This window comes from Fistularia commersonii, chromosome 30 (genome assembly GCF_037954325.1).
Source record: "Fistularia commersonii isolate RoL2024-O1a breed Wild chromosome 30, RoL_Fcom_v1.0, whole genome shotgun sequence".
Classification (NCBI taxonomy): Eukaryota; Metazoa; Chordata; class Actinopteri; order Syngnathiformes; family Fistulariidae; genus Fistularia; species Fistularia commersonii.
This window is the reverse complement of record NC_141313.1, coordinates 944,489-956,010: the sequence shown is the minus strand read 5'-3', so window position 1 is coordinate 956,010 and position 11,522 is coordinate 944,489. Positions and strand designations below refer to the sequence as shown.

General features: G+C 54.5%; 1 protein-coding gene across 1 annotated transcript; it reads right to left on the bottom strand.

Annotated features, from left to right (window-relative positions):
* Nucleotides 1-619: 619 nt before the first annotated feature.
* On the bottom strand, nt 620-2,960 carry LOC147215977 (cyclin-dependent kinase 5 activator 1). Its single transcript, XM_086177793.1, has 2 exons — nt 2,809-2,960; nt 620-2,731 (listed from the first exon to the last, which is right to left on the bottom strand). Exon 2 carries the CDS (start codon nt 2,692-2,694, stop codon nt 1,786-1,788), a length of 909 nt encoding a protein of 302 aa, XP_086033919.1. The 5' UTR covers nt 2,695-2,731; nt 2,809-2,960; the 3' UTR covers nt 620-1,785.
* Between the last annotated feature and the right edge of the window lie 8,562 nt (nt 2,961-11,522).

Sequence of the window (11,522 nt, the reverse complement as noted above, 5' to 3'; positions counted from 1 at the left end):
GACACGCCGCATGTTCTGCTGATGTTCTCCCATGTTGTCTGGTTGAAGACCAAGCGGTACGTGAATGAGAGGGTGAATGCTTGCGTGACTGACAGGTGTTAAACCCCGCCCCTTGCTTCAGTCTTACTTGTGATTGGCTCTCTTCAATGAGACCCCCCCTGATTCCTGGTCCTTCCACATGATTGGACGTCTGACAGGAAGTGGAGGGGTCACCAGATGAGGCCTCCTGGTGCCGCAGCAAGGGGGAGGGGCCTCCTGAGGGGGCGGAGCTTCATGCCGGGTCGTCCCAGGTGCTAGCTAGCAGAGCCGCATCCTAATGCTAAGCTAGCAGAGGTGACGGATAGAAAGTCGGAACCACCGTCTGCAACATCTAGGCGGCTTCCTCTGCCACAGGAAGTGGGAGGAGCCAATGAACAGGAAGTGGGAGGGGCTAGAAGCAGCCGATGAACAGGAAGTGGTGGAACCTCTGGTTCCTGAAGAAGACCATCCAATCATCTTTGCTGGAGATAGTTAATGTTCCTCATCAATCTTCAGTAGGTCATCAGTGTGTGCGTGTGTGTGCGTGTGTGTGTGTGTGTGTGTGTGTGTGTGTGTGTGTGTGATTGACCCACAGCAAAGGTTGAGTTGAGCTCAAGGCTTTATTAAATAGTCCACATAGTAAACATCATCATCATCATCATCTTTATCATTGTCCGTCTGAGGAGAGAAGCGGGTGAAGACGTTCATGGCGGATTTGTCCTCCAAGAGTTCTCCGACGATCGCCACGGAAACACGGAGGAGACCTGGTCCCGGACCTTCTCCGTGATGTTCAAAGTCAAAGCGAGTCCACGTACGCCGCAGAGGCTCGTGCACGTGAGCAGACCCGGTACCGGATACTTCCTGGAACGTGGGCGAGGTCCTGCAGAGCGTCGGGGAGCAGATGTTCCCGACGTTCAGTCCAAGACACAAACAAGCACAGGCAGGCAACAACAGCTGAGTGTGTGTGGAGACGAGCGGGGGGGAGGACACACACACACAAGTGCCCTTGTGAGGCGGCGGGGGGGCAGCACTGACTGACACAGTGAAGCTAAAATGGCTGCCGGGAAGCCGGCGAGGAGGCGGAGTCACGTTCAGCATCCTTTCATCCGACGGATCGTGACTCCTGATTGGATTACCAGAAGCTCACGGGGTTTTCCGGGGGGGGTCAAGAAGAAGTCCTGGGTATCTCCAACGGAGACGCCAGGTCTGCTCCGATCAGGACGCCAAGCTCCCGAACGCCCGTACACGCCGTCTAACCTCTGATTGGCTGAGGAGCTCGACCTTTGACCCCCTCCGACCCTGTGGAGGAATCGTAAACAAAGATGGCGGCTCGATAACAACAGGGGGTGCATGTGGGGGGGCGCACACACACACACACACACACACACACACACACACACACACACTGTTCACTGTCATCGAGCCTCCATCTTTGAGATTCCTCAACACGGTGTGTGTGTGAATGTGTTTGTGTGTGTGTGTGTGTGTTTACAATCCAGGTCTGGATTAGCCACTGTGGGGGGGCGGGGGGGTAATCTGTTAATCGAATTAATCCCCGGGAACAAAGGAACAGCTGACGGCCTGGACTGCACACACACACACACACACAGACACACACACACATGCGCTTCTGCAAAACAGCGTCTGTTTGGCCCCGCCCCCTCCCAGCACGTTGCCCATGCAGGTTCTCCTCGATCTTTTCGGTGTTCATGTCAGGGACGGGGTTGGGCAGACGGTTCCTCTCCAGGGTTGAGAAGGTCCTGGACCTCAGCGGTCCAGGTCCCGCAGGGCGCCGCCGCCGCCGCCGCCCTCATTCTTCAGCTCGGCGAACACCTGCGTGAAGAAGTGCGGGTCGGCGTTGATGCGCAGCATGTTGGCGCTGGTGGCGTCGATGATGGCGAGGCAGCGGTCCCAGAAGGCCTCCCGGCCCGCCTCCACCAGGAAGGGCTTCAGCGGGTAGGAGATCTCGTTGCCCATGTAGGAGTAGGACAGGTAGAGGCAGGTGAGCAGCGTGGCCTGCAGCTCCTGCTCGGACGCCACGCGCTCGCCGTCCACCGCGTCGCGGCACAGCATGTACACGAAGACCACGTTGGCCGGCGTGACGAAGGCCTGGTCCTGCCAGCCCTGCAGCAGCAGCGAGCGGTCCACGGCCCGCAGCCACAGGGCCGGCTCGGCCGGGGTCAGCCGCCGTAACCGGGGGCAACGGCCGCACAGGAAGCCCCCGAGGCAGCGCAGGAGCTCGCCGGTGGACGCCTGGACCACCACGCGGCGCGGCGACGAGCCGGACGGCGGCAACCTCCTGGCCGAGGAAGGCGGCCGCGGCTTGGGGTAGCCCGGGACGGCGGGCGGACCGGCCGGCGCCTCGTAGCTGCTCAGGTTGGCGCAGGACAAGGACTTCCTGACGTTCTCGCGGTTGAGCAGCAGCAGGTCCTTCTGGTAGAGGTGGATGCTGTTGTTGTTCAGAGGGTCGCCCTTCCTGGACTGGCCCTTCTTCTTGGTGGAGGCCACCAGACGCTTCCAGGTGAGCGCCGGCAGCAGCAGCGGCTGGCCCCGGCGGGGGCCCCGGACCCCCGGACCCCCCAGGCTCGGCCGGTGGCCCAGCGAACCGGGCCGGTTGTCATAGTAACCGGCTTGGCGGTGGCCCGGGCCGGGCGACAGCGACAGCACCGCGCCCATGGCTCCTGGAGCCCGGCTCTTCTGCGGGGAAGCTCACCTGGAACGCACAGCGAGGGTCACCGGGAGGAACCGGAACCGCCGCCTCCGGCGTGCGGGAGGACGCCGATCGCTCACCTGTGCGCTCCGTTCTGCGCAGGCGCGGCGGCGAAGCTCCGGGAGGTGTTCCTCCTCAGCGGCTCCTCCGCGGCTCCTCCGCCTCCCGGTACCGGACGCGCTGCTCCATCTCCCGCTCCGCCTCCGGTCCGCTCCGCGGAGCTCCGCGCTCTGAAGCCCCGCCGCGGAGCCGCGCTCTCTGCGGGGCGGCGGGGCGGAGCGTCGCGGCCAATCGGCACGCCGGGAGGAGCGGCTCGACCAATGAGAGGGAGGCTCCGCGGAGCCACGCCCCCTCCCCCCGGCTCTCGGCCGCACGCATGCGCAGAGGCGCAGCCCCCTTCGGACCGGCCCGCGGCGCGGCGTCGAGTCTCCAGCTGGAGTTTGATCTTCTGCAGGACGAGCAGACCAAGTCCACAGAGACCACCTGGTTCCCCCTGGAGATGCAAGGAACCGGGGGACCAGGTTTAGGATCAGACCCACCCTGGAGGGTCGGTGAGCACCAGATAAAGCCATGGTGGCCTCCACCACCGTGGGGTTCTGGGGTTCTGGTCTGCACCGCAGTGGAACCAGAGGAGACCTCGTCTCCGCTATCCAGGGCAGATCTCCAGGATCTCCGTCTCTAGAAAGTCCACGGCCCAGACCGGATCTCTCCGGAACCTCCAGGACCAAAGGAGATCTTTCAAGGACCTCCAGGTCCTAGAAGCTGCCTCAGATGTTTCAGTGACCACGAAGCTCCTGAAGGCCGAGGTGGAGCACAGACGTCTCCAGGGAGGAAGCGGAGAAGCTCCCGGCAAACAGGAGATGGTGGGACGAGGAGATAAGGAGGAGGAATGTCCAGGAGATAAGGTCAGACTCCTGGGGGAGGAGGAGAAGACGGTGAGGAGGTCTCCTCTCTCCTCATGGAGGAAGTGTGTCGACAGAGAAGATCTGATCTCCTGCTCAAAGTGAAGAACCAGATGAATCCTGGAAGAATCCCAGGGCTCCTGAAGAGCTCTGGAGATGTTTCAGGAAGGTCCTCATGTTCTCCACATCTCCTCCAGCAACTCAACACCATTCATGGACCACCATGGAGAGACTGTCACACACACACACACACACACACACACACACACACACACACACACACACACTCACACACACACACTCACACACACTAACAGCTGGTTTGATGATTCAAACCCTGGAGTTCATCATGAATGAATGAATGAATGAATAAATGATTCAATGAGTGGATGAATGAAAAAACAAGTTAATTCATGAATGAATGAATAGATTTGGTGAATGAAAAAAATGAATGAATGAATTTGGAACTGTTTTCAAACAAGCTTTTCATTCAAGTTTGTTTCCAGTTTCTGGATGAATAATGAATGAATGAATGAATGGATGGATGAATGAATGGATGAACGAATGGATGATGAATGGATGAGTGGATGAATGAAGGAATGAATGAATGGATGAGTGGATGAATGAATGAATGAATGAAAAGACTGGGCGAATGGACAAATTAATGAGTTGATGAATGAATGAATTTGGAACTGTTTTCAAACAGGAGCTTTTCATTCAAGTTTGTTTCCAGTTTCTGGATGAATGAATGAATGAATGAATGGATGGATGAGTGGATGAGTGGATGGATGGATGAATGAATGATCCATCCATCATCTGCTCAGGGTGGCAGGGGTGATTAGCTTGCCCCTTCTAATAATTAGCTGCCCCCTCCAACGATTAAGCTGCCCCTCCAGTAACTAGCCTGCCCCTCCAGTAACTAGCCTCTCCCCTCCAGTAACTAGCCTGCCCCTCCAGTAACTAGTCTGCCCCTCCAGTAACTAGCCTCTCCCCTCCAGTGGCTAGCTTGCCCCTCCAGTGGCAAGCTTGCCCCTCCAGTGAATAGCCTCTCCCCTCCAGTGGCTACCCTACCCCTCCAGTAACTAGCCTCTCCCCTCCAGTAACTAACCTGCCCCTCCAGTAACTAGTCTGCCCCTCCAGTAATTAGCCTGCCCCTCCAGTAACTAGTCTGCCCCTCCAGTGGCTACCCTACCCCTCCAGTAACTAGTCTCTCCCCTCCAGTAACTAGCCTGCCCCTCCAGTAACTAGTCTCTCCACTCCAGTAACTAGTCTGCCCCTCCAGTAACTAGCCAGCCTGCTGAAAGCCAGTCCAGGGCACCTTCATGTCCAGATCAGAATTAATGTTGCATTTCTGCAAAGCGCCTCTTATTCACACTCACTGTGTGTGTGTGTGTGTGTGTGTGTGTGTGTGTGTGTGTGTGTATGTCCTGGATGTGCAGAGTGGTGTGTGAGACAACGCTGCCATCTAGTGGAAGCAGGAAGCACCTCCTGTCCAGGTTTGTTTTGGTCCTTGAAGATGTTTCCTCACGGACGGATCTGATTGGACCTTCATGGAGAAGAACAGGTGGTGGAACGATGGAAGGGTTCTGATGGAGAGATGAGATGAGATGAAGGTTCCCAGCAACCACAAAGCAAGGAGGACCACAGGTTGTGGTTTCCAGGTCAGGTCCAGCAGATCAGGTCAAGCTCTCCAGGTCCTGGTCTCTATTTCATGGTCTCCGGGTCAGCAGCTCCGGGTCACGGTCTCCAGGTCAGGTCCACCGGGTCAGATCTCCGGGTCAAGTTCTCCAAGTTGAGTCTTCAGATCCGGTCTCCAGGTGTCCAGGTCAGATCTCCAGGTCCGGCCCTCCATGTTGTTTCTCCAGGTCGGGGTCTCAGCGTCTTGATGTCCACTGTGTTTGAAGTTCTGGGTTCCTTCAGGTCAGAACCAGCTGGATCCAGACGCCCGAGCCTCAGGTGTCCGTGGAGGTCATCCTGGCTCCTGCAGGCATCTCCTGTCGGTCGGACCTGCTGAGACCTTCAGAATGAAGTGGCTGCATTTCCCATCTTGACCACTAGATGGCACCAACCCTCCCGTGACTACATCTGGTCTGCAGCTTCACCCGTTCCTCGAGAACACCTCGTTCTTCAACCCTACGGGTCTGAAGGTCCGGTGGACGAAGGAGACGTTCGATGACGTTTCAAAACATCTGGCTCTGAAGGTGTGAGGTCCTCCTCTCCACCAGCAGGGGGCAGCAGCCTCCTGCTGGTGGAGCTGAAGGTCCTCAGACCTGCATCGACAACATGCTGCTCCTCTGATGGATCAGATCTTCCCAGATCAAAGTTCTCTCAGGTCAGGTTTGATGCAACGTGATGAATTGAGACTCATCAGTCAGGAGAAGCAGAGGCTGATGTTCTCACTTCTTCTTCAAGGACCTGACCCGGAACCCAGACATGACCTTCTGGATCTTCTCCGATCCAGAGAAGCTCTCCCAAAAATGTTTAACACAGTAGTTACACTCCAGGTGGATCTTCTCGTAGAAGATGCCTGTCAAAGTGGAGATCAGTGTGTGTGTGTGTGTGGGGGGGGGGGGGGGGGGGGGGGGGTAGGTCAAAGGTTATCACCGCGGGAGGAGGATTTGATTGACAGACGTGATGGAGCTCCAACCACCTCCTGGAACCTTGGAGGACCAGGTCCCTGCAGATATCTTCACCTGAGCAGAAACGAGGTCCACCATCCGACGGGCCGGAGGTGATGTTTGGACCGGCGGTCTCTGGAGGAGGAGGTCCAAGCTCTTCACCTCTCCATTGAAGACCACCTCCTGGGGGTGAAGGTTCTGAGCCTCCACCTCCAGCGTGGCTCCACAGGCCGGGCGTAGCTCTCAGCGCCGGGATCGACCTCCTCGCCCCGCGGGCTCTTCTCCAGCTCGCCCAGGGAGCAGGTGGAGGAGGAGGAGGACAAACATCTAGAACATGATCCTGGGGTTTGAGGGCTTCAGAAGAAGCCGCTGTTTGTTGTCGGATGGCAGCCGGCGGTGTTAACCCGTGACCTTTGACCTCCGACCCCCCCGGGAGGGCGGCTCCGTCCACGCGTCAGGGAGAGGGCCTGTCACGACGGGGCCTCCGGAGGGGGCGGGGCCTCCGAGGGGGCGGAGCCTATCAGAGCGCCGACGCCGGCGGGACACAAGATCTGTCTGCAGGAAAAGTGAGAAGAAGTGATGCATCGGGCCGGAGGGGGGATTAGAGAGTGTGTGTGTGTGTGTGTGTGTGTGTGTGTGTGTGTGTGTGTGTGTGTGTGTGTGTGTGTGTGTGTGTGTGTTGTGTGTGTGTGTGTGTGTGTGTGTGTGTGTGTGTGTGTGTAAATGCATTTTCTTCCACACCTTCACCTCCCAGGTCACCTGACCTGAAGCACCTTCACCCTGTCTGTTTACATGATCTGGATCTCTGGTCTTGGACTGAGATCAGATCCTGGATTTAGATCTCTGATCCTGGATCTGGATCCAATCCTGGACCTTGATCAGATCCTGGACCTTGATCAGATCCTGGACCTATCATTGTGGATCCGGGTCTATAATCTTGGATTTGAATCTTTAATCGACCTGGATACTTGGATACTTAAACCTTGATCCAGATTAGATTCTAGATTTAAATATCTAATCCTTGATCTGAATCTAATCGTGCCCCTGGATCAGGTTCTGGATCTGGATCTGGGTTCCTGGATTTGAATCTCTGATCCTGGATCTGGACTTTAATTCTGGACCTGGATCCTTAAACCTTGATCTGGATCAGATCCTGGATCCAAATATCCAATCCTGAATTAGACTTTCATCCTTGATCTGGATCCTGGATCAAAATATCTGATCCTGGATCTGGATTTATAATCATGTACTTGAATCCTTCATCCTTGATCTGGACCTTAACTTCGGACAGGGATCCTTAAACCAGGATCTGGATCCGATCCGATTCAATTCTGGCCCCGGATCAGATTCTGGATTGGTCATTGTGGCTCTGGATTTATAATCATGGACTCGGATCCTTGATCCTGAATCTGGACCTCAAACCGGGACCTTAATCCGGAACCGATCCTGGATCCAAATTTCCAATCCTGAATTAGACTGTCATCCTTGATCTGGATCCTGGATCAAAATATCTGATCCTGGATCTGGACTTTAATCCTGGACCTGGATCCTTAAACCTTGATCTGGATCAGAATCTGGATCCAAATTTCCAATCCTGAATTGGAATTTCATCCTTGATCTGGATCCTGGATCAAAATATCTGATCCTGGATCTGGACTTTAATCCTGGACCTGGATCCTTAAACCTTGATCTGGATCAGAATCTGGATCCAAATTTCCAATCCTGAATTGGAATTTCATCCTTGATCTGGATCCTGGATCAAAATATCTGATCCTGGATCTGGATTTATAATCATGGACTCGGATCCTTGATCCTGAATCTGGACCTTAAACCGGGACCTTAATCCGGAACTAATCCTGGATCCAAATTTCCAATCCTGAATTAGACTGTCATCCTTGATCTGGATCCTGGATCAAAATATCTGATCCTGGATCTGGACTTTAATCCTGGACCTGGATCCTTAAACCTTGATCCGGATCAGATCCTGGATCCAAATTTCCAATCCTGAATTGGAATTTCATCCTTGATCTGGATCCTGGATCAAAATATCTAATCCTGGATCTGGATTTATAATCATGTACTTGAATCCTTGCATCCTTGATCTGGACCTTAACTTGGGACCCGGATCCTTAAACCAGGATCTGGATCCGATCTGATTCAATTCTGGCCCCGGATCAGATTCTGGATTGGTCATTGTGGCTCTGGATTTATAATCATGGACTCGGATCCTTGATCCTGAATCTGGACCTTAAACCGGGACCTTGATCCGGATCTGATCCTGGATCCAAATTTCCAATCCTGAATTAGACTGTCATCCTTGATCTGGATCCTGGATCAAAATATCTGATCCTGGATCTGGACTTTAATCCTGGACCTGGATCCTTAAACCTTGATCTGGATCAGATCCTGGATCCAAATTTTCAATCCTGAATTGGAATTTCATCCTTGATCTGGATCCTGGATCAAAATATCTGATCCTGGATCTGGACTTTAATCCTGGACCTGGATCCTTACACCTTGATCTGGATCAGATCCTGGATCCAAATTTCCAATCCTGAATTGGAATTTCATCCTTGATCTGGATCCTGGATCAAAATATCTGATCCTGGATCTGGACTTTAATCCTGGACCTGGATCCTTACACCTTGATCTGGATCAGATCCTGGATCCAAATTTCCAATCCTGAATTGGAATTTCATCCTTGATCTGGATCCTGGATCAAAATATCTGATCCTGGATCTGGACTTTAATCCTGGACCTGGATCCTTACACCTTGATCTGGATCAGATCCTGGATCCAAATTTCCAATCCTGAATTGGAATTTCATCCTTGATCTGGATCCTGGTGAAAATATCTGATCCTGGATCTGGATTTATACTCATGGACTCGGATCCTCGATCCTGAATCTGGACCTTAAACGGGGACCTTGATCCGGATCCGATCCCGGATCTAAATATCCAATCCTGGACCCGGATCCGATCCTGATCCCGACCTGAGGGACTCTAAGGTCCTCCTCGCCGTGGTCGTCGTCACGCTCGGGTCAAACATGGCGGCGGCGTCTTCAAAGGCCGGCGGCGCCAGCGTGCGACGGCGAGCGGCGAAAACAGCCGGCAGACATCTTGCATTCCTGAGCCCATTCCACAAAGTACAATAACTTCCTAGAATTCTTCGACGCTCGGCGGCGGAGCCGCGCCACTTCCTGTTGTCCTCGCCGCACTTCCTGCGCAGGCAGTTCAATCGGGCCCTGCTGTCGCCGTGGCGACCGACAAACACGGCGCTGGCACGGTTCGGGAGGGCGACCCTTGAAGGGCTCGCGAGCGGCGGCGGCGGCGGCGGTTTCGAGGCATTTGACTCCACTTCCTGCCTGGCGCGGCGCTGCAGCCGGGCGCAGGAAGTCAGATTGGCATCGGGTTTCACAGAAACTTGGAAAAACACGCCGCCATTATTTAGATTTGAGGAATGTGTTTTGAATGCTTTGTTGTTATTTAATAGCTTGTGACCCCCCGTGACATCATGCAGCGACTTGTTTAGCTTGTTTGATGTCATAGCGCGACGCTAACCGCTAATGGCTAATGGCCCTGAAGGTATTCGTGATTGGATCTGGTCACGCTCCAGGGGGTTCCACGCTTTTTGGGGTGCGTCAGTTGCCACGGCAACCAGAAGCCATCCTTCGGGCGGGGGCGTTCTCTGCGTGTAAACACACACAAACAGCAGCGCTCGTCCAGGTGGAGCTCGACGTCTGAGGGAACATCTCACTTCTTCTACGTCGACCTCCACGCAACTCCAGCAATTAGCCACAGACGTTAGCAGTTAGCGCTAACAGGGAAAATAAGGGGGGGGGGGGGACGCCGACGGCAGCAGATTCCAGACCAGACGCACCCCCACCCTCACACACACACACACACACACACACACACACTTTCAAACGTCACTGAAGTATGTTGTGATCTTCTAACTGCAGGCCGGCCTGCGTGGAATGTTGGTGGCTGTCAGTCCGACTTTAGACGAGCCCCGAACGCATCGATACCCGTGATCTTCTGCAGGACCAGACGGGTCCAATCTGGCTGTGTGTGTGTGTGTGTGTGTGTGTGATTGGGAAGCTGGTGGCAGATGAATGAGTGAAGGTATTGAGAAGGACCTGCAGATCTCCAGCACCTCCACCAACCAGAGAGCAGGAGCAGAGGGTTCGGGTTGGACCAGAAGAACCAGCTGTCAGAGACCAGCGAGGGCTGGAGCTCCTGTTCCAACTCTAGAAGCTCCATGTTCTCCATCTCCACAGAAACACCACCACTGGAGCACGATGTTCATGGTTACCATGGTGACCAACAAGATGCTCCTTCCTCCAGCCAGGAGGCCGTTAGCTTAGCAGCATAGCATCAGGGACACGGAGCTGCAGGAGGAGTTCCGGTTTGTCTGGAGGCTGAGGAGAAGGTTGCCAGGAGGTCTGGACCTGTCACATGACCCCATGTGTGTGTGTGTCTGTGTGTGTGTGTGTGTGTGTGTGTGTGTGTGTGTGTGTGTGTGTGTGTGTGTGTGTGTGTGTTATAACACAGTAATAAGCTGATGGCTGAAAACCAGAAGGGGTCTGAGGAGAGAACCTGGAGGTTCTCCTCTGCTGGTTCTGATCTACCAACCTCCATGTCTGCTTGTGGAGGTGGACCTCCAGCCCTCATCCCGTGGAGGTCTTATCTCCAGCGCTGCAGGAGCCTCCACGCCGGTTCCTGTTTGTCAGGTTGCAGACCTCCTCCGACGTCCAGCCTGAGGACCAGGGCAGAAGAAGTGGAGGACTGTTTGTTATTACAGCGTGGTTCCACCGCAGCCCAGGCGCGTGTTGTTTTGACTCTCAGAACAATCATCTGCTGCAGTAGAAGACCTCCTGCTTCCTCCTCCAAGCCTCCTGTTTATTTACAACAAAGAACCTTCTGAAAATGTCACTCGGTTCTTCGACTGGAACCAGGGAGCAGCAAACCCCCCGGAGACCCTGCAGCTCCGGGGGGTCGACGTGCCTCTGGACCTTCTCCCGGGTCCACCAGCCAGATGGAGGTGCCTTATTTGGACGTCTGGACCAGAACCGGATCAGCAGAACCTTCAGGTCTCCTTAGTTCTCTATTATGAAGAAAAAGGAAATGCTTTTATTGTCACATACAGTTCTGCATGAAGCACAACATCAGCGAAATATGACCACCGCATTTAACACACACACACACACACACACACACACACACACACACACACACACACATACACACATGCATGCACGCACATACACACATG